Source organism: Pleurodeles waltl, chromosome 7, assembly GCF_031143425.1.
Source record: "Pleurodeles waltl isolate 20211129_DDA chromosome 7, aPleWal1.hap1.20221129, whole genome shotgun sequence".
Lineage (NCBI taxonomy): Eukaryota > Metazoa > Chordata > Amphibia > Caudata > Salamandridae > Pleurodeles > Pleurodeles waltl.
Window position 1 is genome coordinate 548,789,470 of NC_090446.1, and position 27,213 is coordinate 548,816,682.

At 43.7% G+C, this 27,213-nt stretch overlaps 1 protein-coding gene across 1 annotated transcript in view; it reads left to right on the forward strand.

Moving 5' to 3' along the window:
• LOC138246922 (extracellular calcium-sensing receptor-like) overlaps nt 1-27,213 on the forward strand; it is a 287,015-nt gene that overhangs the window by 13,212 nt on the left and 246,590 nt on the right. Inside the window, exon 2 of the mRNA XM_069201669.1 lies at nt 20,071-20,904. Within this exon, the coding sequence (XP_069057770.1) occupies nt 20,071-20,904 (834 nt within the window). The remainder of the gene's footprint in view (nt 1-20,070; nt 20,905-27,213) is intronic.

Below are 27,213 nucleotides of genomic sequence, written 5' to 3' on the forward strand. Positions count from 1 at the left end.
GACACATAAAACAGTGTTACTAAAATTGTGTTCAAAGGTGTTTATTGTAGTGCTATAAAATTGACGGTAAAGTGCAATGGAATGGGGTGATTGTGGAGGAAAGTCCAGGGTATTGTTCCAGTCTGTTTGTAGCACAGGTCCAATTTCCAAGGGGCCATAGGAAGGGGCGCAATGGCAGTTGAAAGTGAACAAGGTGACAGGGTGGGACACAAGGGGGACAATCAGGAGAGTCTCATTTCCTGGTGGTGGTCTTGGTCTTGGCAGGTGTCTGTGGCTTCTGTCTGGTTTGCAGGGAACATTTGCGGGGTGGTTCGCCTTCTGCAGTGGAGGGGTGCTGGTGGCCTGTGGGTTGTGTGGCAGTGCCTCCTGTCCACTAGCTGCAGCGGATGTTGTGGGTTGGTCAATAGACTGGCTAGAGCTAGGGGCCCCCTGCTGTGCAGTCCATTCCCTCATGATGTTGGTCATGTCTGTCAGCACCCCTGCTATGGAGATCATGGTGGTGTTGAGGGCCTGCAAGTCCTCCCTGATCTCCTGATGATTTTCCTCCTGCAGCCGCTTGTTCTCCTGCAAGTTGTTCAGGATCTAGCCCATTGTGTCCTGGGATTGTTGGTAGGCCCCCAGGACATTGGTGAGTGCTTCCTGGAGACTCGGTTTCCTGGGCCTGTCCTCCCCCTGGTGCAGGGCGGTCCTCCCAGTGTCCCTGTTGCCCTGTGCCCCTGTCCCCTGAACGGTGTGCCCACTGCCACTGACCCCAGGTCCCTGATTGTCTTGGTTATGAGGTGTGGACTGGTGTCCCTGTACAGGTGGGCACACTGCTGATTGACATGTCCAAGGGACAGAGGTGTGGGTACCGTGGGTGGGTGCTGTGGTGTTGGTAACTAATGGAGGAGGCTCTGTGGTGGACTGTGAGTGGGCCGGGGTGACCGACTGAGCAGTGGTCCCTGATGGGCCAGGTTGTTGATCCAGATCCTGGAGCCCAGAGCTACTGTCATCACTGGGGGCATCTTCTGTTGGGGGACTGGATAGTCGTGGCACCTCCTCTCCACTGAGACTGGCTGGGGCACCTGTGGGGATGTAAGTGATGTATTATGCTTCATGCCTGTGTCATGTTGTGCATCCCTTTCTTCTCCTCTACGGTTGTTTTTTCCCTGCCACCTTTGACTGTTTATGGTGATGTATTGTGGGATTGTTAGTTCCCCTATGTTGTGCATGCTTTGGTGATAGGTGTCCATGCAGGCTTGGAAGAATGTCCATGCATTGGTATGGCATGCAGGAACTGGCATTGGCGTTAGTCATATGTGCAGGTGCAGTGTGTGGGATGGAGTAGGGTGATGGGAGTGAAGGTGAGGAGTGATGGCATGCAGGTATGAGGGTTATAAGTGGTAAATGACGACTTACCAGTGTCCAGTCCTCCGGCTACTCCAGTGAGTCCCTCAGGATGCAATAATGGCAAGACTTGCTCCTCCCATGCTGTGAGCTGTGGAGGAGGAGGTGGGGGTGCACTGCCAGTCCTCTGCTTGGAGAGCTGGCGCATTGCTGTCACGGAACGAACCTTCACCTCGTTTCACCTCTTCCTGATGTCATCCCTTGTCCTTGGATGCTGTCCCCTGGCGTTCACCCTGTCTACGATTCTCTGCCATAGTTCCTTCTTCCTTGCAATGGATTTCTGCTGTACCTGTGCTCCAAACAGCTGTGGCTCTAACCTGACTATTTCCCCCACCATGATCCGCAAATCCTCATCTGTGAAACGGGGGTGCCTTTGTGGGGTCATGGGTGTTGTGTGTAAGTGTGTGTAAGTGTGTGGATGTTAGGTGGTGTGATTGGGTGCGCGTAGTGGAGTGCATGAAGGGTGTGTTGGTGTGTGTGTATTTGTCGCAGTGGTCTTCATGTCTAGTGGCAATGATTTGTATTTGTAAAGGGTTGTGGGTAATGTGGGTGTGTGTTTTATAGTGGTGTGAGTGGGTGTGTGTGGTGTGTGTATGGGTGTCAGGTGTGTGCTGTTTGAATTGGCCAATGTTTTGTAGTTTAGTATTTGGGTGTCCATTCTGAGTGTGGTGGGTGTACCGCCAGTGGTTTACCGCCGTTGAAAGTCCGTTATGGTGATTCGTGGGTCATGATGGGGTGGGCGTTGTTCTGTTGGCGTAACGGCATAGGTTTTGGTACCGACAGTTTACCACTGACCTTTGGGCTGGCGGATTTGTACATGTGGCTGTATTCTGTTGGTTTGGTGTGTGTGTGTCATAATATGTTGAATGGATATTCGCCACCGCGGCGGTATGTTGGTGGCCGTCAGTGTGGCGGTAAGCGTTTTTTACCGCCAATGTTGAAATGACCACCTTCGTCTCTTTAAAACCCTACTCGACTTGGCCTGGACACCCTTAACGCTCAGATCAGCTGGGCTCCTGCGCCCACACGCAATGCTGGTGCTGCCCTTACCCGCGCTGTGACCTAAGGCATATGCTATGTGATTGTCCAACCATACAGCCATAATGGGAAGCAGTCGGGGGCACGCTGATGGAGTACTGCCATTACCACCCACTCTCCCAGCATCCTTGCTCCTACTGCATGATACTGGTGGTGCTTGGCATATATCCCCCATGCAACTCTGTCTGCTATATACGGGATTAGCCACAGCTAAACTCTGTATCCTACGAAATTGGAGAGCAGCAAATCCCCCCTCCAATGATGAGTGCCTATTCTCAATGTTCCAAACTGCTGCTCATGAACGCATTATCTATGCCTTGCAGGACCGGACAGAGGTGTTTCGGCAAACTTGGGCCCCCTTCCTCCGGCTTGCAGAACACTGAACATCATGCCTACTCACCACAATACCCCTGCCCCCTTCCTCCTACTCTCCCCCCTCCTTTCCCTCTCCCCTATTACCCACTTATCGTGGTCGCCCCCACTTTCCATGCTATCTTTCTTTCTTTTTCTGTCTCACATTCTTCCCCACTTTCCTTTTCTTCCCCCCACCCTCCCCCGGTTAACTTGCTCTTCACCTATTCTTCCCCCTTTCTCCTGCACAATATTCTCTTTCCTCTCTCTTCCTCCATGCTTTCTGATTTTCGTTCCTCAGCTCTCCTGACTCCTCCCCAATCCCCCACTCACAATCTACACCCCCCTCTTTTTTCTTCCTCTTTGACATATCTTTCCCCCCTTTCTGAGCCTCCTCTCCCCTACCTTCCTCTGCCTCCCTTTTCTCTCTCCTCCCTCTCACAACGGTCTATAGTCCCTACCATTATCCATTTTACATCCTTAAACGGCTGTTCAATCTTACGCCACCATAAGATGAGAGCTCTCAATGGTAACTACTGTCCTCTCAACACCATTGCTCCCTTCTCAATACTGTTGTAGCTCACCGCGTCCTTTGCTTATCAGAGGTCCCTCTTGTATCAATCTCGCCCCTTATTAGGCAACAATATATCAGTAGTGCGCCTTGGTGTTGTGCCCCAACTTCTATTCCGGCTTTTGACCGGAATAGCTGTTATATAGAGCCCTGTCCCTCACTTTGGAATGTCGTAATGCAAAGGGACTGGCCCATGGATACATGTGCAACAGTTATTTGTACCCAATAGTATGTAAACGTATTGCATACTAACATACTGTATTCCCACTAGGACACAATTGTGCATTGTACAGCTTCAATTTGTGACATCTAGCAAGCCTCACAAATCACTAGGCAACAGACTTGAACAGTCATGTCAATGATCAGACAATAACACAACCCATCCGCAGTGCAATCTGTACCATGCCTGTTTGACTGCTCCGTACATGGAGTATGGCAATCAAGTCACTCAGTAGTATGTAAAACAAAGGTATGCTGTGCAGCATCTGTCAATTTCATTGCAGGGAATCATGTAGAGCCACTGTCATGCACCTCCAGTGGACACTCCCTGACAGATCCTTCTGGGACCACCCCAGCACCATCTTTGTCTCCACCCCCTTACTACCACTGCCCCCCGTAGCTCCCCACCCAGCTGTCCATGCCCGCTCACCCAGGAGGGTGGGCATCTTCTTCTCTGCAGGCACTCACCTTTTCCACTGCTCCTTTCAGCCTTGATGCCCTCAGTGAGGAAGGTATTGACCACCTGAGGTCGATCTATGTGGGTCAGTCGATCATCGTGAATGCCATCCAGGATCTGTCAATTCAAGTTCAACAGAGTAATGCGTTTCTGGAGCGTATTCATGGTGCACTGGCTGGCCTATTGAGATCCTTTCTGGCTCTGGCCTCCTCACCGACGGCAGCCAGTCACCCTTTGTCTTTCATCCCCTCTCCACCTTCCTCTACCCCATCCCAGCCAAAGCACGCAGACAGACATGCCTCAACATCCAAGGGTACCGCTGACAGACACAAGCACCACAACACCTACCACAGGCATGCACACAAACAACACCCACCTGCAGACACACCAACACTCACAACCTGCAGTGACTCGCTCACCGCCCCCACCTTCACACTACACCAGAAACACCTGCAGACACTACACCAACATTCACCGATGTAGGCACAACTCCTATCCTACCCACAGTCACCACAATAGCAGACCTACAGACATCCACCCTAGTCACCACAACAGCAGACACCACAACCACAGATACACAGGTACACAGATACACATACATGCAACACATCCACCATGCCTGCAGTCACCACCCCAACAGTCACCCATCCACGATGGCATCTCCCAGCACCTCCACCCCCCTCCTCCCAAGACACATAAATACCCACACTCACCCACCCAACAGAAACCCAGCACTCACTAGCATACCTCGCACACACATGAGCCCAAGACATCCACAAAAACACCTCTTACAACCACTCCCTCTCCTTCCACTCCGAAACCCTTTTGCCATGACTGTGCCCGTGTGTCGAATACATTTTTCCTCTCTGAGTTGTCCCTTTTCCTTACTCCTCTCCCAACCTATGTGACCCCAAGAGGTCTGTGTACCTCCCTAAGTCCAGCCCTTCCACCTCAAAGTTCTCCCCAGCACCCTCTAGTAGTACCTATGCCCCTATCCCCACCAAGAAGTCAACCCCTCCCAAGAGTTTCAGGTTCATCCTTAAGCGTTGACCTAAGTCTCCCCCTCCCAAGCCCATCTCCCAAGCCAAAACCCACACCTCTCTCTCGCCCCTCCGATTCCCTAAGGTGCCTGGCTACTCCCTTGATGCCCCTACCTGTGACGGTTGTATGGCAGTCAGGAGTCAAGTAGGGGCACTGGAATGTGTCATATGTGCCTGATGCACTTCTGTGTTTGCACTGGCCTATGGTCTTCCTATTATGTACATAGTTCTGTATATATATATATTTATTTATTACCATACATCTGGGCCAACCAGTTGTTGGTTCCAAGGTTACATTTTTGTCCTTCCTTTCATTCCTCATGGCTGTTTTGGTCTTGGCTGCTTTAGTTTGTATGTGAGTATGTTTTGGGTGTGTGGTGGTTGTGCTTCCAGTTGTGTCTGGCCAGCATGTGTGGGTGAATGCATTGCATTTGTACCCCTGTGATGGCTGTTTATTGTGTGATGGGCATGTATGAGTTGGGGACAACGTTGTTATTGTGTGTAGTAATTGTGTTGACGTGTGTTATTTTGAGTTTTGTGTGCCCTTGTGTGTGTGTGGTGATTGGTATGTCAGATCCGTTGATATGTGTGCTGGCAGGGTCTGATGTATGACTTGTTGTATGGATGTGTGTTGTGTCTCTGGTGATGTTAGGTTGTGGTGTATGTGTGATTTCTCAAGTGGAGGTGTGTATTGTGGATAAATGACGGTGCTTTTGAGGTGTTGCGGTACTTTTGTGTCATTTGGTTGTGTTGTGTGTTATAGTGTTTGACTGTGCTGTTTATCTGGGTATTGGTGTGTGTTTTAGAAGTGTGTGTATATTGGCCATAGTGTGTGTACTATGTATGTGCATGTGTGTATGTGGCTGTGTGTGGGTGTGCGTGTCAGTGTGAGAGTAAGCGTGCATGTTCCATCACATTTGCTGTTGTTGCTGCTGGTTCGGGAGTCGCTGGGCGAGCAGGAGCAGCGGGAAGACGTGTAGCTCAGGTTCCATGGCGGCTCATGACGGATGCATGCTCCTGAAGGTGGGTGTGTCCTTTTATAGAGTTGGTTTCCGCCGGGGTTTCTGTAGTGGTGTGACTGCAGTGAAAACATTGGCGGTGTACAGCCTCGTAATCTGTCTGGCGGCAACATGGTCTCCACCGGCATGAAGGTTCCTACCGTCATCTGTGGTGGTCTGACCGCACTGGTGATGCCAGTGGTGGATTGGCTGTATTCTGTTGGGAATACAGCCATGGTCATAATTTGGCAGCAGTCTTCTCGGCCAGCCCGTTGGCAGTACAACCACCACCACAAACATGACAGTCATGAGACCTCCAAACTCGTAATGACCCATTGAGAGTCAAGAAGAGGTGCAGGTTGACTTTCCTATACACAAGAGTTTTCTCTTCTTTGAGGAGGAGGTACTTAAAGCCATTTTCAATAGCCCCTCTAAAAAGGCCCCCAGACCGGATGGAATTCCCCTTGATTGATTTAAAGAGAACCCTAGGTTCTGGTACCCAGTTCTTACCAGTGTTTTAAACTCTGCCTGTCAGGTGGGGGCCACAAGACTCTTGGAACATGTCTATAATTGTCCCTGTTTTCAAAAACGGTAATGCTCATAAACCAAGGTGTTATCACCCTATATCTCTTCTTGTCTCCACCACCAAAATATTAGGTAGAATAATTTTGTAGCGTCTAATGTCCTGGCTGCATGATAATAATATTCTCTCCCATGTACAATATTGCTATCAGAAGGGCTGAGGCACAATCTAACAGTGTTTTAATTTACATTTACTTATAGCCAAACACAAATTTGCAAAGGGCACTGCTATTCATCTTGCATTTAGGGACTTGTCTAATGCATTCAATTGTGTCGATAGATGAAACCTTTGGGATGCTCTTTTGAATATGGACTTGGACAAAGGTTTATCTCTTTTTTAAGATTACTTCATCATGATCTTAGAGCTTTGTTAGAAATGGGGCCAGTGGGGAGTGTACTTCTCATAAAATCAATGGTGGTGTCCATGAGAGTGTGTTCTTGCTCTCATCTTGTTCCTACTCGATATTAATGACATAGAAACAACCTTGATGCTGACTGGATCAGATATGCGTTGTGCTGATAAAAGAGCCATTCTGCGCTACTTTATGCTAATGAAGCAGTTTTGTTGGCCAGAATGACAAATGGCTAAAGAAGTTGGTTATCATTTTTGTGGATTTCATGAAGGGGTTGGAATTAGAGACAAATTTGACTAAGACTTTAATAATGGAGTGTGGCCCAAAAACACCAAATCCTGTACTTTAAGCATAGTGGGTGCAAGCTGGGCAGGATGAGGTCCTTTCAATAGCTTGGTTTGGATTTTGATGATGCCTGTAATTGGTCACCTTGTGTTAAAAGCAGAGTGTCCCACTTTGTGCAGGTGGTGGGAGCTACCTTTTCTCTTGAGGCTTGCACTGGGAAAAAACCTGTTGCGCCTATCCTCGAAATATACCAAAGGAAATACCGAACTGTTATTTCCTATGGTATGGGGTTATGGGGCTACAGAGAAGTTAGTACTATCCGTATAGAATAGAATAGATTTTGTCGTTAGTCGTTCCCTCCCTCTACATCTCCTTCCCTCTACACCCCATTGCTGTTTCCACCTGGAATTAGGACTAGACTATGTCCAGGATACCACAAATGCTGCCCTCTTAGCACTCTGGTTTTCAGTTTGGGCTAACACTGAAGCAGAGCTTAACCATGCAATCTTCAGGGACTGTCTTTCTTGTGATCTTGGACTAACTATCCTATAGTTAAAATACATTATGGACACTACCTCAGTCCTGGGTTGCACTTATTTGTTTTACAAGCCAGAAACTATCACTAAAAAGAATAAAGACAGAGTTCAGGATTGTTTTATTAAACAGAGGCAGGATGCAAGGGAGGCTGTGGAGCTAATGAAGCCTACCTTAATAGAGTTCTGCTTAGTACAGATAGTTCCTAGGCCGCGGCATATTTATTGTATGTGAAGAATGTCTATGAAAGATTGCTACTGAACAAATTTAGACTTGGCTCCATCCGGTAAATGTTGTGTTTCCCACAAGGGCAATCCTCAACTATTGACATATGCCTTTGCCCATGTGATAAGAAATTACCCCAGACCTTCTTGCATTTTGTCTTATTCTGCATATTCTATTGCTTTTATACAAGCCACTTTTTGTTACCACTACTGCTCAAACTTAAGATAATTAAGAGCCTCAATACTAGGCTGGCGTCAGGACTGCCACTGCTGTGGCGTTCCAACCGACACATTAATACCCTGGCAGTTAGACAACCAACGTACCGCCATCACCACCAGGATCCATGATCCCGATGGGCTGGCGGTCGCAGAGGTCGGAATAAGCCAGGGCGGCACTGCATACACGGACATGAGAAGGTTGGTGGATAACAGGTGCAAGGGGCCATGGGGAGCCCGTGCACGACCCATGCACCTGGCATGGGCAGTACAGGAGTCCCCCTGCACAGCACCCCCGTAATGTTCACTGTCTGCTGCGCAGACAGTGAACATTGGGAGGGTGCTGGTGCACCCTGGAGTGGCAGCATTGCTACCGACTCAATTACGAGCCGGCATCAGTGCTGCTGCCAATTTCCCGCTGGGCTGCCACGAGAACGTTTGGTTTCGGCTCACCAGCCCAGCGGGAAACAAGTGATGCGTCTGGCTTGGAGATAGCCAATGTGGCGGCAACCCTGCATCCTGCTTTTCCATTGGCTGTTTTTTAAGAAGGTCTTTGACCTTGAGGAGTTCTCTTGTTTTAGTCCATATTTTTATTACTAGTGCTGATTTTAATTCTATTTTTAATATACGCAACATTGTGATTATTTGATGTTACGTCTTTCAACTGTCTCTTTTAATTGTGATCATTTATTGGCACTATTTATTGCATATTATTATGCTTTTTTGGTATGCTTTGTCTTTTATGATCTATTTTATAATGATCAAATAAAGACTGAAATTGAAATTAAAACTGAATTGAACATATTCCAATAATAAAAATGTAATTATTAGAATATTGTTCAATATGTTTTAAATAAATGAACCTATAGCATATAAATATACAACAAAATCTTAATGTATGCATCATAAATAATTCTATATTCTATGTCCATAATGTAACTATACATTTCACATTTTATAAATAAATGTAAAAATTAAAGGAAGTATTTTACAAACAATTAATTAACAATGCCATAATTTTCAAAAGTTAAAGAACTCCACAAAAACTCAAAAATTTAAAAAAAGAGTTGAAACAAATATTCATTTGTATTAATATATTTAAACTTCATAGATTGCATTAGGTTTACTTAGGGGGTCATTCTGACCTTGGCGGTCCATGACCGCCATGGCGGAGTGCGGCGGAAGCACCGCCAACAGGCTGGCGGTGCTTCCTGGGCGATTCTGACCGCGGCGGTAAAGCCGCGGTCAGAAAAGGGGAGCCGGCGGTTTCCCGCCGGTTTCCCGCTGGCCCAGGGAATCCGCCATGGCGGCGCTGCTTGCAGCACCGCCATGGGGATTCCGAGCACCTTCCCGCCAGCCTGTTTGTGGCGGTGTCCACCGCCGGAGCCAGGATGGCGGGAACGGCTGCCGTGGGGCCCCTGGGCGCCCCTGCACTGCCCATGCCACTGGCATGGGCAGTGCAGGGGCCCCCTAACAGGGCCCCACAAAGATTTTCACTGTCTGCTGTGCAGACAGTGAAAATCGCGACGGGTGCCACTGCACCCATCGCACCCCTTCAACTCCGCCGGCTCCATTCCGAGCCGGCATCATTGTTGAAGGGGCTGTCCCGCTGGGCCGGCCGGTGGTCTTCTGGCGGTAATCCGCCGGCCCAGCCGGAAAACCGGAATGGCCGCCGGGGTCTTTTGACCGCGGAGTGGTCTTTCGGCGGGAACCGCTTGGCGGGCGGCGACCGCCGACCGCCGCGGTCACAATGACCGCCTTAGTTTTTTAATCAAAATAACTATTTACATATTTACAATGACGTATTTTTTTATTTAATATAATGTATCCATACCATAAAATAATTGTGAAATAATCTTAAAATAAATTAATAATGTAACAAAATTAATTTATACATCTTACAATATTAAATTGCATACTATTAAAATATTTAACTTTACATTTAAATTAAAATATTCACTTTTTAAAAATCTTCTCACGTTTAGCCCCTAAAAAGCTAATATCCTGCTACTTCAAAAAATATATACATTATTTTTACACATTAACACAACAAAAATTATATATTTACATTTTTTATAAATAATAATTATACTAAGCTCACAAATAAAAAAAATATAGAATATATAAAATCAAACATACTACTATAAAATACATATAAAAACATTTAGAAATTATATTATAGTCAATGATTTTTTCTGAAACAATTTTAGTTACAATGATATTAAAAACAACACTTAAAACAATATCCTTAAATTTGATATTTTTGACATCCCAATATTCTTGACAAAATATTTTTGTATAAAAATTGTTTTTGTATTCAATATTTTTCTAATCACCAAGTTCTGTACATTCTAGCTTCCATCTTTATTGCTGATCTTTACTGCTAAACTCTCAGGTCATGGGGGCAGAATTCTAGGTTAGCACCTGTTCTCTAGCGCCTTCACATTTGTTCTAGTCTTTCTGCAGTGTTGGTAATTTGGAGTTGTTGCACAGATTCAGTAATGTACTGGGCTCTATATCTCTTGCACTTAGCTAGAGGCTCTGCTGAGAGTTCCCGAAGAGAGGGACTTAGTGTATACTGAGATTAAATCAGGCTTACTAGCACAATTGTTTCAAGGTCATTTTATTTTTTGTGGAATTTCAGTGAGATTTTCATTTATCTGAGGTGTATGGAATCCACCATTGTGCTTTGTTCTTTTGCTTGTCTATTTGTGGATTCTTTTTAGATACAGCTGTGTTGCTGTAAATCCACTCCCTTTCTTCCACTCAAGTTGAGTGACATCTAAATAATCTTCAATTGTACCAATTAATGAATACCAGTGGCCTAGTTTCTGTCATTTCTCACATGCCCCTCACTACGCATTGGCTTAAAAAAGCAGCTTTCATGTGAGAAGTCCAATACCTCAATCATTACAGTTAAATCATCTTCTTGATTTACACTATTCTAGCTAGACACATCAAAACTCTGGTTTAGTGCACATTGATGAGGACACTTGATATTTGCTCTTTAAAGAATGAGTGCCCAAAAATAGTGTTGTGCTTGACTTGGTGATACTCCTTATCAAAAATTAATATTAAAGCTGAGATTTCTCTTGTTAGATGTGGATTCATTTCTGAAGTCATCCCAGGCGAATTTCTTAAATACACATTTTTTATCCCAGAGAATTGTATTGCCCTCCTTAAAGAATGAGCGCCCACATATAGGGCCTGGTTACAACTTTGGCAGAGGGGGTTATCCTGCCCACCGTATTACGAGTTACATAGGATATAAAGGACTTGTAGTACGGCGGGTGGTTTATCCGTCACATTTGGGACAGATTAACCCCCTCCGCCAAAGTTGTAATCAGGCCTATAGTGTTGTGCTTGACTTGGTGATACTTCTTATTAAAAACAATATTGAAGGTGAGATTTCTCCTGTTAGATGTGGTTTCAGTTCTGAAGTCATCCCAGGCAAATTTCTTAAATACAAATCTTTCACCCCAGAGAATTTTATTGGTTTGTTTATTTGAGATAGGCATTAAAATGTTCCAAATTAAGCTTGTGCTGGTTATGGCCTAATTAAAATTTTTAAATCCTCAGTTGGTCCAATACCGTCAGCTTCTGAACCTTGTGCTTTAAACCAACTGAACATGCTGTGAACTCTGTGCTTGTTAAGCTCTGAACATACAATGTGATAGAGTTCCCTTATCCTTGAATGTAAAATAACAAAATCTAAACTTCATTGACTCCAAGGAGCTGGTAATGGTACACCGTCCCTCTCTTTGGTCTCATCTGTGACAGGTGTTACATTTATCTTTTAGAAATATCTCAATGGTTATCTGCTGTTTTAGTGCAAAATGGCATCTATCGTTTAGTCTAAGCAACATTGTGTATCCTAAAAATGTAGTTTTCTTTCTTTGAAGTATGGTTTCTGTAGCTCCTTTCTTTAATTGTGTTTCTTCATTTCAGCCTGATGGCTTGTCTCAACTTATCAGAGGTGACCCTCTTAACTGTTATCTGAGCTCTTCTAGTCTTAAAGAGGTCCTTGCTCTTTCATCTGCTGCCTACTTTTGCCCTCCACCAGCTCACTGCCTTCACCTCTTTCCTGGGTTGAAAATCTACTGATGTCTACCATGAGGTTGCTTGTCTTGACATGCTTAAGTTGTTCCCCTGCAAAATAAAGAAAGGAAGACACTGGGACTTCAACTCAGAGATACAGATATGAGCAATTAAATCACAATGTATCACTGATAATGTAATATACATTACTGTTAGGGGGATGCAAAAAAAAGAACAGTGCCATGTAGTTTTGGCATCCCTGTTTATAAGAACATTCAGGTTTCCTTGTCACAAGCTAGAGAAGTCCTTGTTTACATTCTTAATTTGAATCCAAATTATCATTGGTAGATATCCACCTTTGGCGTATGTGATGTTCTACTTCATTTGGCCAGTAGGAGTCACTTTCCCAATTGCATGACTATCATTGCTGCAGTGGTGTTTTTCTAACCTGCAGCAAGCTGTATCTTGACAGTTTCTCAACTTTGGCGCTATGAAAAGCACAACCTATGGGCCCTTATGTGAATTTGCCAAAATCCCCTACTATGCTCCTAATTCACAGATGGCTCGGCCCCTTACATAATTTGTTCTAGTGAGACATCTGAGAGGACACAAAGCCTCTTTTTTTTTTTGTTTGTGGTTTAGGTGGTGAAGCATTGAGGACTACTGTCATGTTGTCACCAGGTGACTTCATGAATGTCCACGGAATTTTAACTAGTACCTTCTTTCCTTTCTTTCTCCTTGGATTCAGCTACATTGTCTGGGACAAGAAATATTTTACCCCTCTCAGTCCGTGCTAAAAGCAAAATGTAATCTCTTCGAAGTCGCATAACCCAAAATGATAGGGGCCCCCCTGCAGAATGTAGTGAGGGGCTCCAAAGTCTTCCATATCACGTATATATTCATGGATCTCAGATCAAATGGGGACTCCATGAATGCTTGAGGGAACCCTGAAGGTTTGGACAACCCCTGCACTGCAGGGCCCCACATTACAATCCTTTCTATTCTTCTCATTGAATTTCAGTTATCAAATGATTAAATTGGGCTACGTCCATGATCAAATAACAAAGTGCAAAATCGCATCAGATGTTTTTTAGCTAAGCAACATTGTGTATCCTAACAAAATAGTTTTCTTTCCTTGTAGTATGGTTTCTGCAGCCCTTTCATTAATTGTTTTTCTTCATTTCAGCCTGATGGCTTGTCTCAACTTATTAGAGGTTTCCCCTCTTAGCTGTTGTCTGAGCTCCTCGAGCCTAAACCTGGTCCTTGATCTTTGATTTGCCACCTACTTCTGCCCCGGCTAGCTCACTGCCTTCACCTCTTTCCTGGGTTGACAATCTACTGATGTCTATCTTAAGACACTGGGACCTCGGCTCAGAGATACAGATATGAGCAGTTAAATCACAGTGTATCGCTGATGATGTAATATACATTCCTGCTAGGAAACAGGGACTTATTTAATGCCATATATGTTTATAAAGTATAATTTGTTTGGAAAGCAACCATAAAAAAAACCTAGAGGCCATCCAAAGGTATCCTAACTATGCAGCATGGGATCTTTCCAGAGTATGATGGGGCTGCCCAAATGGAAGTGTTACCCTCCACATTCCCAAGGTCACCTTGAACTTCCATATTGTGTATTGCTGAAACCTATTCATAAATATCAATAATCAACTTGTTAAGAATCCCTGGATTCTCAACAGATCTTTGGAATATTATTGTGGAATTTGCAGGGTAGGGAGATCAGCCTTCTCCCCATCTACATATAGTACATCCCAGTCAGCTAGGTGAGAAGATCTCTGGAATCGCAAAGTTGCATTTATGTAAACAAGTTATTTGCATTTCATTTTTATTGAAATACTTTTATAAAGCTCAAACATGACCCTATTTTATCAGCATGCTCTACAAGTATTCAAATGGGCAAATAAAAAACAAATGAATCACAAATATCTTGAGGTCAAAACTGCAGATGATATAGTAGAATCAGTTAAGGAAGAAATTTGTCAATCAGTCGGGCTTTCACCATTTTCTTGAAGGAGGCTGTTGAAAAATTCAGCCTTGTCTCAGGACGTAGAGAGTTCAAAATTTGTGGTGCTGCTCCGGTCACAACCACTCATGATAATAAAGCTGCCGCTCACATTGAGGAAGCTGCAGCTTTCATAAAAGTCTTTCAATAAAAATAAAATGCAAATAACTTTTCACTGTCTTGGTCCATGAAGGAAGTATGAGATGATTCACCTCTTTATGAAGTCTTGAGGGGACAGGGCCGTTGTAATTTGTAGAAGGGGTTAAGGATGACAACATTTTTAGAATGCCAGCTTTATCAAGGATCTTACATTCCTTTCACATAGTGTGATTTTTTTAGTTTGCTGTGAGTGTTTCAGGCGATATCCATTGTTTGCACTGGCTAATGAAAGAGTCAATTTGAGTTGACCAGGAGTTCTGAAGAAATCTTGAATTTTCTTTTGATTTGCTTAGTATTAGCCTTCAAGAAAGAAGAAAAGACTTCGCAATTCAATTGTGAGCTTTCATCAACTTGACTGGAGAGAGATTGACTATTGGGTTGATTTTTGGTGATTTCAGACTATTTAAAGTCAATAGCTGGCATTGGCTAATTGATGTCTGAAAAATGTTGTTTTATAATTCTGCATGAGTTTTTTTTGTAAGATCTCCTTAGTGACCTCAGTTGTTTTTATGGTGGGTGAAGATGAATCAAGCCTCCAGATCCTTTTGGCAGATCTCAGTCTTCTCCTCTTATCATTTAGGTGCCAATTGAACCAAGGTTTGCTATCTTTAGAGGAGACTCACTTCAGTCATTTAGGTGCTAGTGAGTCAATTATGTCAGTCACTGAGTTTTTGTAGTGATCTGTGAGATCATGTCCCTCTTCGATACCTGTAGGTGATGAAAAACCTCTTTGACAGAGGGCTGACAGTTCCTCACTCTTTACGCCTCCGATGTCCCAGTGTCATGGCTTAACAAGTTGACCTTTGCTTTTAATCACTGATTTTGTTATGTAGAAAATAATGTAGTGATGGTCGAACTAGTCATAAGGGTCCATGAAATTTAGCTTGACTGCTTTTCTTCTTGCGATTATCAGTCAAATATGGCATCTTTGTTGTGTTGAGGGCTAGTGCAAGATTGTGTAAAGTTGAGATCAGATAGAAAAGCCTTAAAATAGTTCACATGATGTGCCACCGTGGTCACTTTAATGCAGGCTTAGTGTTGAGTGGAGTGTATTGTGATTGTTTCCATAATTTGCTCAACAAATGCTTGGTTCTCCTCTCAAGGCTGGTAGAATTAGCAAACTGTGCAAAGGGATCTCAAACCAGGTATTCACGTGAAGAAAACGTTTCTGTTTGAAAAGGTTTTATTGTAAATATTGATTGATGAATGCAAGGAATGACCCCACCCATTTTAGAAGGTCTATCTAGTCAGGTGAGATCATAGCTCAGTGAAATTAGTATATCTAGAATGGGAGATGAAAATTAATTTACCCATATTTCCTTTATGATAGCTAAATCAACATAATATTGGTGATGTATTTATATAGTAGGCGTTTTAAGGATTTTTGTTTATTTTGTTATCTCATTTATAGAATTACATGTGATGGGTACTTATCTAAGATTTTATGTGTTTTTGTTTAATGATAAGGATCTCTGAACATGTTTATGAGTACTGTTTGAATTATACCAGAGAGGGTATTGGTGGAGGAAGTTCACACAATTGTAGTAGAGATTCAAATGCTCTCTGGGAAAACTGATTAGCTAATCTGTTAGGCTGAGTGGATGAGTTTGTAGCAGGTCTGACTACCCATAGAGAGATAATGATTGAGTGAATTGTGCAAGAATGTATTCTCTAGATCATAGGAGTTCTGTTAGTCTCACTTCATATCGGTCAATACAAGCTGTAGGTCCTGCTGTAAGTTGTCTGTTTTGAGGGAGAGGTCAGAAAGACCCTCATGTCTATGCCTTAGGTGATAATGTTTGTGTGGGTCTACTTATTTCCTTCGATTGAATGTTAAAGAGTTAGTCGGATTCATGGACTAAATTGGCGAGTAGATGGGAATCGAGAGCCGGTCCAGGAGAGTGTGAGCAGGACTTTGTGCAAGGTCTGCATGCAGCTCGTGGGTTGAAGATACTTTTAAGTTTTTCAGACTGGCATGTGCAAGATTTTCAAGAGCAGGCACTAGAGTAAATGCGTCATCCTGTGGTATCTCTGGAGATTCAATTTGGTCTCAATGAGCGGTCTGGCTGAGATCCTCAGTGGCGATTTCTGACTGCCAATTCAGGTTGTAATCAATTTGAATGGGTATTGAGTTCTGGGAGGGCCGAGCAAGGACAGAGGCTCTAGATTCATGACTGGTCATCCTGGGAGGTGAAGCAGTCCCCCCACCCTAATATGAATTTTCCATTGGGCTGAATGGTGGAAACCTCAGAAATCTGAGGTTTCTGCTGGTCAGCCCAGTGGAAGCCATGCCGCGGCATTGGCCTTGGCTCCTCATGGAGAAGAAAGTCCACAGAGGGTGCCCCCAGCACTCATGGAACGTGCACTGTCTGCCATAGCAGAAAGTGCACATTCCGAGGGTGCCGGGCAAAGGGACCCCTGCACTGCCCACAACATGGTCGTGGGCTGTGCAAGAGTCCACCCAGCGGCACCAGCACTTACTTTCTGACAGTTTTTTCATGTCAGGGACCCTGCCATGAAAAGGCTGGCAGAAAAAGGGCTCGTGATTAGCACGACTGAGCTCAACTTAGCAGGAGTGCGGCGGTCCGATCGCCACCGCGAGTCTGGCGGTCTTAAGACTGCCAGACTCGTAACAATGTCCTTAGTCACTTTTTTAAAAAGACAAATCCTCTCTGAGCGGGCTGCCGCTAAAGTTGTTCCTGCTGCCAAGGAACTAAAGACCAGATTTTTGAGCCAGTTTGATCCCACTGGAGCTTTGGCGATTTTTTGCTCAAAATGTTTCAAGTTCCAAAACAGAATAGTACTCAGTCATTTTTTTCAGATTGCTGTGAGCCTTGACAGGGAGGAAGCTGAAACTCAATCTGACTCCCTGCAACTGCCGATCAGGTACTTATTTCCATGGGTCCCTTCTGAAGCTTTCCAAACATTACAATGTTTTTTCTGGTGCCCAAATAACCACAAAAGTGCATATCTCAGGGCCCCCCGGACCTCAGGGGAAGGTACATAGATACTCTCAGGGTATCAGGCAGAGGCCAACAAGAAAGCCCAGTCCAGGTCCACTTGCCACTCGTCAGCTGCGTACTTCAGGAAAAAGGCATCTTTCAGCTCGTTGTGTCACAGTAGCCACACCAGAGGTCAGTCAACTGAGCCTTAGAGTTGGGTTCTTTGTTCTAGGTAGATAAGGGTAGGTCCAGTGCTTTAGAGCACCTCTCAAGTCACAGACAACAGGTCTAGTCATCTTCTCTTCTTCTACAGGTCTAAGAACTGTCCTAAGAACGGGCCACATTTATGCATAGAATTAGCTAGTGGGTGGGCCACTCCCCAACCAATGAGGTAAATGTTCCCAGGGTGAACATTTACTCATTTTTTCAGCAGTTCCTGTATGCCCTACTGCAAACAACTCCAAAAACCCTCTCCCTCTCTGAATTCAAGATGAGTAAACTCTTCTCCCCTTGTGCAAAGACTGGGTGCCTCCCAGGGATGTGGCCATGTAATGAGCCGTCCCCTCCTTTGTACTCAGTCAAAACTAGTTCTCGGAGGAGCGTTCTTCCAACTGGTTTTGGTGCCATCCTGACTAGTGGGACAAAGGCAGTGACCTTTTCAGGTGCCACCTAGCATTTGCTTGTGACTGGGAAGTCCACTTTCAAGTAAATCAAAATCCTAGGCCCACGCCAGTTGATCTTACTGTCAGGTGAAGAAAACACCTCCTTGCTCCCAGAGCAGTGTCTCTGCTCTGGGAGCTGTGAGAGCATCACTTTCACGCCTTATTCAGGCCAAGTGCTGACTGGGCAGTGGCTGGAGAGCTAATGCAATTTACAAAGTGGCAAAATGCTTGTATTGCACCATTTTGTACACCCTTGTGCAAAGTTATGCCTGCACCAGGCATATTGCATGCAAGGGGAGCATTATGACGTAGGGGGTCCTGAAAAAAATGGTGCAGTGAAATTTAAAACTTTTCACTGCATCATTTTTTTACCTCATTTATAACGCCAGCTGAGAGCAGGCATTAAATGATGCACCCATTTTAATCGATGGGCATTCCTATGCTTTGCCACAATAGCGTCAAAAATGTTGATACTATTATCCTAGCGACGGCCATGATGCACCATATTGTAAATATGGCCCAACCATGGTAATGTTAGGTGGGGCAGAGGCGACACAAGAAAAGTGGTGCATTGGGACCAATTCGCCACTTTCTTGTAAATATGCCCATAAGTATTTGAATGAAGTCTGTAGCTGGTACAGGTGAAAATGTATAGGTTAACTTATGTATGCCATACTTTGAATTGTCCTATGTGCCATTTACAGCCTGACCATTGACAATGTCATTTTGGAGATAGTCACTGGGGTGACACGCCATTTCTAATGTCACATATGTTCCACTATTTCATATTATGTACTTTACCTTGCAGACAGCAAAGGCTGCTTAGGGAGTGACTTATTTAATATTTATAAATAGGTTTTGCCCAGCTGTCAAAAGGGCAGTTTTGATAGGTCTGTGCAGCAGTACTTAAGTTGCAGCTGCCAAGCTACGCAGGGTAGACCTGAAGCCATCTTTTCCTTGCTACTGTAAAGCACAGCAAAATAGGTGCTGAACTCCACAGGTGGCTCTTACCTTTCCTTTCCAGGGGTGTATTACTGCACCATATACTATGGCCTTTTCGGAAAATTAAATAAGTCAATTAAGAATATGCCAATTTAACCATGTTTAAAGGGGCACACAGACAGTTTACTTCGGTTTAGCAAGGGTAAACTGCACAGAGTGCTAAATCCAAAAGAATTAGGATCTAGAAAAGAGCACAAAATTTGGATTAACCATGCAGAAAAGCCCGATTTCCTCTAGCCACTCTGGTAGAAACATTGCAAGACAAGTTCTAATTCATTGCTTTTTTATCTACAAGATGTGTGCACTGAAATCCGAGTAGCCCGAAACACTAAGGGAACAGCTCTCTCGCTCCATACTGCGGTTTCTCTCCCTTTGTGGTTCCTCTTTTTTCGTAGATCATGATGAATGTAGGTAAGCCACAATGTGGGTTTGACTGTAAGTGATGATGGGAAAGTGAACGTACAAGTCCCAAAATGTTTTTTGCTACTTGGAGAATAATAACCATTTTCGCAATGTTGATCGCATCTTTGGGTTGGCAGCACAGCTCTGGAAATTGAAAGGAACGTTGCGTTTAGGTTCGCCAAACTTGGTGACGTGCACTAGGATTTCATTCTGATGCCGCAATGTGGCTCACTGCTGTTATGTGGTTGGCTGTGCAGCAACAATTGGACAAGGACAAATGGCTTGTGGGGGTATCAATATTATACCGCATTTCATAACACAAAGTCACCTGACCCAATTTATAAAAAGTCTGTGAATTAGTGACAAGTGTTGCTCATTTCTTAACAGTCAAAAATAACAGCCTGCTTGAGTCGGCACGTGGGTATAATATCAACATTTCAGATCTTGAAGTTAAACCACGTGCGTGTTTTAGCTTACATGAGTTTCACTTTTAGAAGTACATACAAGGCAGCTTAACTGACAATAAAGTACTAGCATGATATGTGTTAAACATTGACGGTCTATTAAATGTGTTTTTCTTCCGACTAGATCAGCTATGGCGCAGTACTCTCTATACTGAGTGATAAAATGCAGTTCCCATCTTTTCTCCGGACTGCTGAAAATGGAAACTTTTTTGCCCAGGCTTACATCGATCTGTGTCTTCATTTTGGGTGGACATGGATAGGAATTCTGGCTTCAGACAATGACTTTGGCCTTCAGCATGGTCAGAATCTACTGAAAGATGCTCCTAAGAGCGGCATTTGTGTTGAATTCTATGAAACCTTAGCTACACAGGTCACACAGAAATCTTTATCTCACGTGGTCAATGTCATACGACGTTCTACATCAAGAGTCATAGTGTGCTTCACCTTTTCTCCTCAAATGATTTCTTTTTTAAAAGTAATTTCTGCACAGAATATTGTTGGTAAACTTTGGATTGCAAGTACAAGTTGGCTTTCTTCAGTATTTGCAGTGAAAGACTTATGGCATACTCTACATGGCACAGTGGGATTTGCAGTTTACAGTGGAGAGATGCCAAAGTTTAAGGAGTTCCTCTATGGCATCCACCCATCTAAATTTCCCAATGATATTTATATAAAGCAGTTCTGGGAGCATGCCTTTAGTTGTCAATGGCGGGAGGATTTCAATAGAACCATGACTGGAAATGAGAGGGATGGAAAGAGCGTGTGCACCCAAAAAGAAAAACTGGAAACTCTTGATGAATCAGCCTACGATGTGAATAACTTCAGATATCCTTACAAGGCATATAATGCTATCTATGCCCTAGCACAAGCGCTACATGATTTGAAATCTTGTATACCTATGCATGGCCCTTTTTTTAACCGAACCTGTGCAGATTACCCACATTTTCACTCTTGGCAAGTAAGAACTTTCTACCTATTTACCTGAATTTGAATGTTTCACATATTTTCCCATTTAGTGTATGTTATTTTTAAAAACCTCAATAAAAATTGGACTCATAAAACATATCAGTACACTCTACCCTGTTAAACCCCTCTGGTCCTCAATTGGAATTTCGTGTAGTGACAAGCTCACTAAATGGGCGTACTCCGGTCCCACCAAATTTGCATTTCCCCTGCTGCTCCACCAGTGTGAAGCAATGGCTCACTGCTTCACAGACATTAGATTAAAATGACAGTCAACTCAAGCTATTTTGGAGATGTCGCCCCTCAGATGAGTTCATGCCTAGGATTATCAAAGATATGGTGGTTCCATGCAGAGAAATCACTTAATGTTCACACCCACATGGAGAAAACACCCTGCAACTCAGGGCAATACATAAAAGATGCTGTGAGGAATGCTTTCAAATCCTCTAACCCACTGGCAATCACTCTGGGTAGCATTCCAATCACTGTTTTTGCCCAGTGTGCCACTCTAGATAATGGTCCGTCTTATGCAAACCAGTACTAACCCTGCTCTTCGACGGAGCGGTCCATCAAGAATTGCTAGGTGAACTTCCTCAAGGAGGGAACACAAGTAACTTCAAACCTGTTTCAGACTACTCAAACCTTAAATCAGTGTGGTACAGTTTGGCTCATGCGGCACATCGATCAAGGGCTTAATCCTGGCCACTAACGGTGTCACTACAAACACAAAACATTTTATGGGAGGAGTGCTTGCAATTAGTGTATACTAATTGTTCTACGTAGTATTCTAACCCATCTGTTTTCACCCACTACACCACCGAGAAAGCGGCTGACCGTTTTTTATATCTAATCTGGCACCCACGTGGCAAAGCTTCAGTGCCTTCAGCACAGCCACTGTAGCAACTCTGCTCAAGGCACAGAGATCCCTACTGACCTAATGGGAATCTCTGCAATCTCTATATATTGCAAATGAGTGTCTACCAGAGGAGCAGCGACAAAGTTCCTGCTGACCATGTGGGCCAGTGTGGTCACTTCCAGGCCCTAAATCATCTCCTCTGTTACTTACAATATTTTATATGTAAAATGGTATAAAGTGAGCATTCATCTCCAGACAGACGACCAGCAAGGAGCAGGTCCATCTTGCTCTGGAAGCAAGATCCCTGGTACATCTTTTTAAGTCATACTGAACTAGTCAGACTCTACCCTTCAGGTACCTTGAGACTTGTTCTGTAAAATAATTGTGCTCTGTTTGGCAAAACTGCCTGAGGCTCTAGAAGATTTCTGTACACTACATCACTATAGATAGGCCTCCTCGAACAGATAGCTCCCTTTGACTACTCTGCAGACCCTTTTACACCGAATGGAGTCTTCAACTGATACACATACCTGTTGTGTGGTCGATTTTTATTCCTAGGACATGATATTGTCTGTGAAGATTTGTCCTCGACAGCGGTGTGTGTTTGTGACAGAGGCTGTGGCACATCTTTGCCAGGGTTTCCATCAAGGTCTGCCCAAAAGAGATTCTTTTGTGGCCTTGATCTCGCCTCACTTCCCTGAGGTGACCTGTGACACTAGAAGAACATGCCCAAGCTTGTTACTTCCCCTGTTTTGGAGCCAGAATCTGCTTAGGGCACTATTTGTTTTGTAGTGAGGAGTGGGATATTGCTAAAAACCCAGGCCATGCAACTCATGGGGATCAACCTTTGAAACATAAGGTTTAGTATTTCAAATGTTTTAAGTGTCAGCTTCCGCTGAAAACTGATTGACATCATCACTATAGCACGTGTGTGGGAGTGGCATTTTTTACCTTCATCATGTCACCAAAACTGTAGAAGAATGAAACCTTATTTTATGCTCAGCAGTATGCTTCACACTTTCTCCCTCTTGTGATCAAAATTAAAAACTGTACTTTTATACTGATAACACATTTCTGCATTTAAGACCTATATTTTATGCCTCCTAAATGCCAACAATATACATGCATGTTAGTGGATGCCAATATAATGACTTGAGAGAACCACATTATCAAGGTCCCTTTCTAATTCCTCCCCTCCTTGGTGCATGTGCTGCCCCATGTGTAATCTGTTGCGCTGCCCCTGTCTCTCCCTGCTGGCCTCCAATGTCAGCTTGCTGCCCCTGGCCTGCCCTCCACGGTGCATGCGCTGCCTCAGCCCATACTTGGTTCATTGCTCTGCCTCTGCCCATACATGGTTCATTGTGCTTCCTTTGCCCCTGCTTCCTCCTCCAAAATCAACTTACTGCCCCGGGTCCTTCATGGTCTTTCTTTGCCCCCGTCCCTCCCTTACCTGCTGCCCTCTGAGGTCAGTTTGCTCCACACCCCTCTGGCAGGTCGTTCACGGTTCCTGTTCTACTCCTTCATCTCTCTCTTGCCCTCCTTGTTCAGCTGGCTGCCACTGCCTCCTCCCTTCCACCCTCTGATATCTGCTTCTTCCCCCACATCTTGCCATGCTGGTTGTTTTTGCATCTCGCCAGTCAGGCATTTTTTTTTTCTTTTAATGATTTTATCTGTACTGCTGTTTCCGTTTTCTTTTTATGGCATTTTTAGGCCCTGCCATACTAAAGATATCATTGAAAGGAGGGATGCTTTTGGATGGCGATTCCATATGAAAGAGATTCATGCTCTATCATACGGCTTTCTCCATTTCTTGTCGGTAATCATTCTTCCAAAGTCATCATCCCATTACTTCTTCTAGTCCGTCAGCGTAGGTTAGTTTTGGTGGTATCTCACTTTGCTATCTTATCTGGTGTCCTATGCCAATGTGAAAGAATTGTTATTGGGTTTCTCTCATCTTAACTATATGTGTGAAGTTTCATGCTCTCAAATGGCTTTCCCCATTCCATGTGGGTAATAATTCTCCCAAATCATCATCCTAATACTTCTGGTCTGACTTTTTTCCTTTTTGGTTAAATTCTGTCAATTGTTTGTATAGTATTGAAATTAGATTTTTAATGTGTAGTTCATTCTCCCTCCAATGTTCAAATCTGGTCAGGTATTGTGCAGTCCCTTCCTTAATCGTTGATGTAGTGCCTAATGTTTACTGCGTCTAAAATAGTCTCTGCTTATCTAGAAGATTTTACTGTCTGTTGTGGTCTTCAAAAGATTTTATCTAACTATGCATAAACAATGATCAGACAATAACCCATTTTCTCTCTCCATGCCTGAAGGTTTCTTTGTCCATTGCACAGGTAAAAACAGAATTAAATGAAAAAAGAGAGAACAGAGAGAAAAATTGTGAAATCCAAGCATTAGTTCACTGTCTCTATATTACAATTGTAACCTTGGTTATAGGTGAGAAATACAGCCTCAAATTTCTCTTTTGTGTCTTTTGCATTCATACGACTTGCTAAAGATGGGTAGCAGCAAGAAGATCCTTTTACCTCATCAAATGAAAGAGTTAAGTAGTTGTTGGTGTGTGGTGTGATTACGGCAATCGTGACCAAGCATTAGAAGTGTCTCTCACATAATTTTTGAAGTTTCTGCCTAGTTATTTTCATTAATTGGAAGAAATTAAGAGACACTTCTTGTGCAGGCCTGTAACCTAAGTGAATGCCCAAGTATGTAGTTAAGTCTATTTTCCGCCAAAATCAGTATGAATATGTTAAGGGCTTCTACATAGTTAAGAAGTAGATGGAGTAAGATAATTAGCATTTTTGTGATGGTAACTTTAAAGTTAGGCGCAGGACCTGATTTGAGCATCGGAGGCAGTATTTTTCCTCTCAAGGCTACAGAGTTAAATAGGCCATCGCCCTGAGGGAGTACCCATCCTCTGAACTTAGCGTTAACCACCATTGCAGTGTACAACTTGAGGCATCGACAGATAGTGACCATCACTGGTCCTCTCAATGGCTTAAAAGTTCGACAACAGCTGAGTCATATCTGCCAGCCAGCTGGAAAACTTTTAACACGTTTTTGTTTCCTATCCATATTGACTTTTGCTTTCAGTTGCATTGCCAGGATCGTCCCTGTCTTGTTGACTGAAGAACAATATTTCGATTTGGTTCTCAGTGGGGCATATTCTGCCCTGTCCACATGAAGTGCTTTATCCTTCATCTGAGTCCTATAATCACGTGCCATAGTTTATTTGAAGATGTTCTCCTGTGCTTTCCCTTCAATTTCACCAATTGGGAGTCTAACAAAGCTTTCACTTTCGTTCTTATCTGAATAATAATGTTTCGGGGGAAAAGTTAGATTTTCATCTAGGCCGGTCTTATTTACTAAAAGGGTTTCTTGCAGTAAACATCTTTCAACCCAGTGCTTAATTTGTGCTTGTTGTTTCTTGTGCTGAGCACCGGCACTTATTTGTGAGTGCCGGGGCTTATTCTTCTGCCTCAAACATTTGCTGCGAGCAAAAGACACATATGGGAAAGACGGAAGAAGGAAAAACGAAAAAGCATCATAAAGGGAGAAAGTAGAAAGTTGCAGGATGAGCTAAAGGGGCAGGGGTGGCCGTAATTGGATTTAAGAGGCCCAAGATGGCTTCAGGATTACACTGCCTCAGTATTCACTGCTAGCAGATTTAATTACAGCAGCCTCGTGTTTAAGAGAAGGGCTTTGAGCTCCGGCACCTCTTTATTTACAAATTAAGCACTGTGTCAACCCCACTCTGCTTTTGCAAGTCAAGTACTGCTAGTTCCTTTGCTGGGAAGTGTATGCGTTTAATATCAACACTAGTTCTTTTAACCATGTTATCGTCCTTGGATGTGCTGTGTCTGTCTGTGTATTACTATCTTTTCCTCTGGTCTCCTGTTCACCCTCACCTCTTCTGAGTTTTGTGCTAAATCCACATTTTCATATCCCCTTCTCATCTGTCCTTGAAATTAGAGTTACCAAAACAAATCTTAGATTAACATCAACATTGATGTGTGTGCTTATTTATTACTCTTCTTTCCAGTTACTTTTGCCTCATTCCTCTCCTCTGAAAATGCTGTTGTTCTCCCTTCTTCTGGGAGCTCAAACCAAGTGTTAGTTTGGACTCTGCGTCTCCATGTAAAGTGCCACTCCCCCATGTTGTAATCGTTTTTTTCTTAATCTGGTAAGGGATTTGTAGGTCTTCACTCTCCCCATCCCACATGAGCCTACCATTTCACCCTATCAGTTAGTCAGTCTGGTTTTCAGATAGCAGACTCCAGATTAGATGCTTCCAAAGGGATTCTCATCTTATCTGTATGCCTGGGTTTCTTACTGGACAAGAGCCCTGAAGACTCTCCATCTCCCGGAGTGTGTCCCATCAGGCCTATTTAGTTTCTTGCAGAGGGTGGGGGACCCTTGAGTCTGTTTCTCACTACCTTCCATTCTCTCTAAGAGCCTTTTGACTTTTAGCTACTCCCTAATGTGGCTCAACCAAGATTCCAAGAATTTGCCTTGCTTCCTTCGCATTCTTGAGAAAGTCATTTGATTGTTCTACACAAAAATTATCCTTAAAAGGTAGCCCCTTGATATGAAATACGATGTTTGTGAAGGCAGTCTGTGATTTATCATATATTTCTCAAACAATGTGGAGTGGAGGTAGCCAGGTCATTGTAGAGTGCCGGTTTATGGCCCTTTAAAGTAATGGAGTCTGAAGATATTTTTAACTTCATCATCGCTTCATAGAAGAAATTTGTCAGTCGTAGTATGTGAGGCAGTGCTGCCTTCGGCTGTCCTTCCACAGTAACTCTGTGTGTTCAATCAAGGCATACGTGGAGATCATCAGGGGGATTTCCTATGTGGAGTAAGAATTTCTGTACAAAGAGTTAGCTATCCGGACCTTCTGCCCCTCTCATTACGCCCTAAATATCTATATTGTTGTGCCTCAATCTATTTTCAAGGTCTGCTTGTTTGAGGGCCAGTTCATTGTAGTGCTGTTCCAAGGTGTGGTTTCTGTTGCCTAAGTGGTGGACTTCTCTGTTCTTTCATTTATTATGTGTTCTAGGTTGTTAACCCTTGTGCCAAATGTATTTATTTCTTGTTGCATCTCCTTGAGATGTTCCTTTAAATCATTGCCAATACTGTGCACCTCCTACTTAATTTGCTTCAAAAATTGATACTATGGATGTAGCACATAAACTGGAACAGTTCAGGGTACTGAGGGAACCCAAGGAGACACCAGAGGAAAAGGTAATAATACAGAGACAACACAGCATATTCAAGGAAAATAGCATGGTTAAATTGCTGCAAGTATTCCTGTATTATGATGACCTCCAGTAATGGGTCTGATACTCTTTTTGGTGATTACTTGCTAGAGACAGTTTTTTTTAATACAGTCTATCCACCTTTGTTCACCAATATGTCTTTTACTGAGGG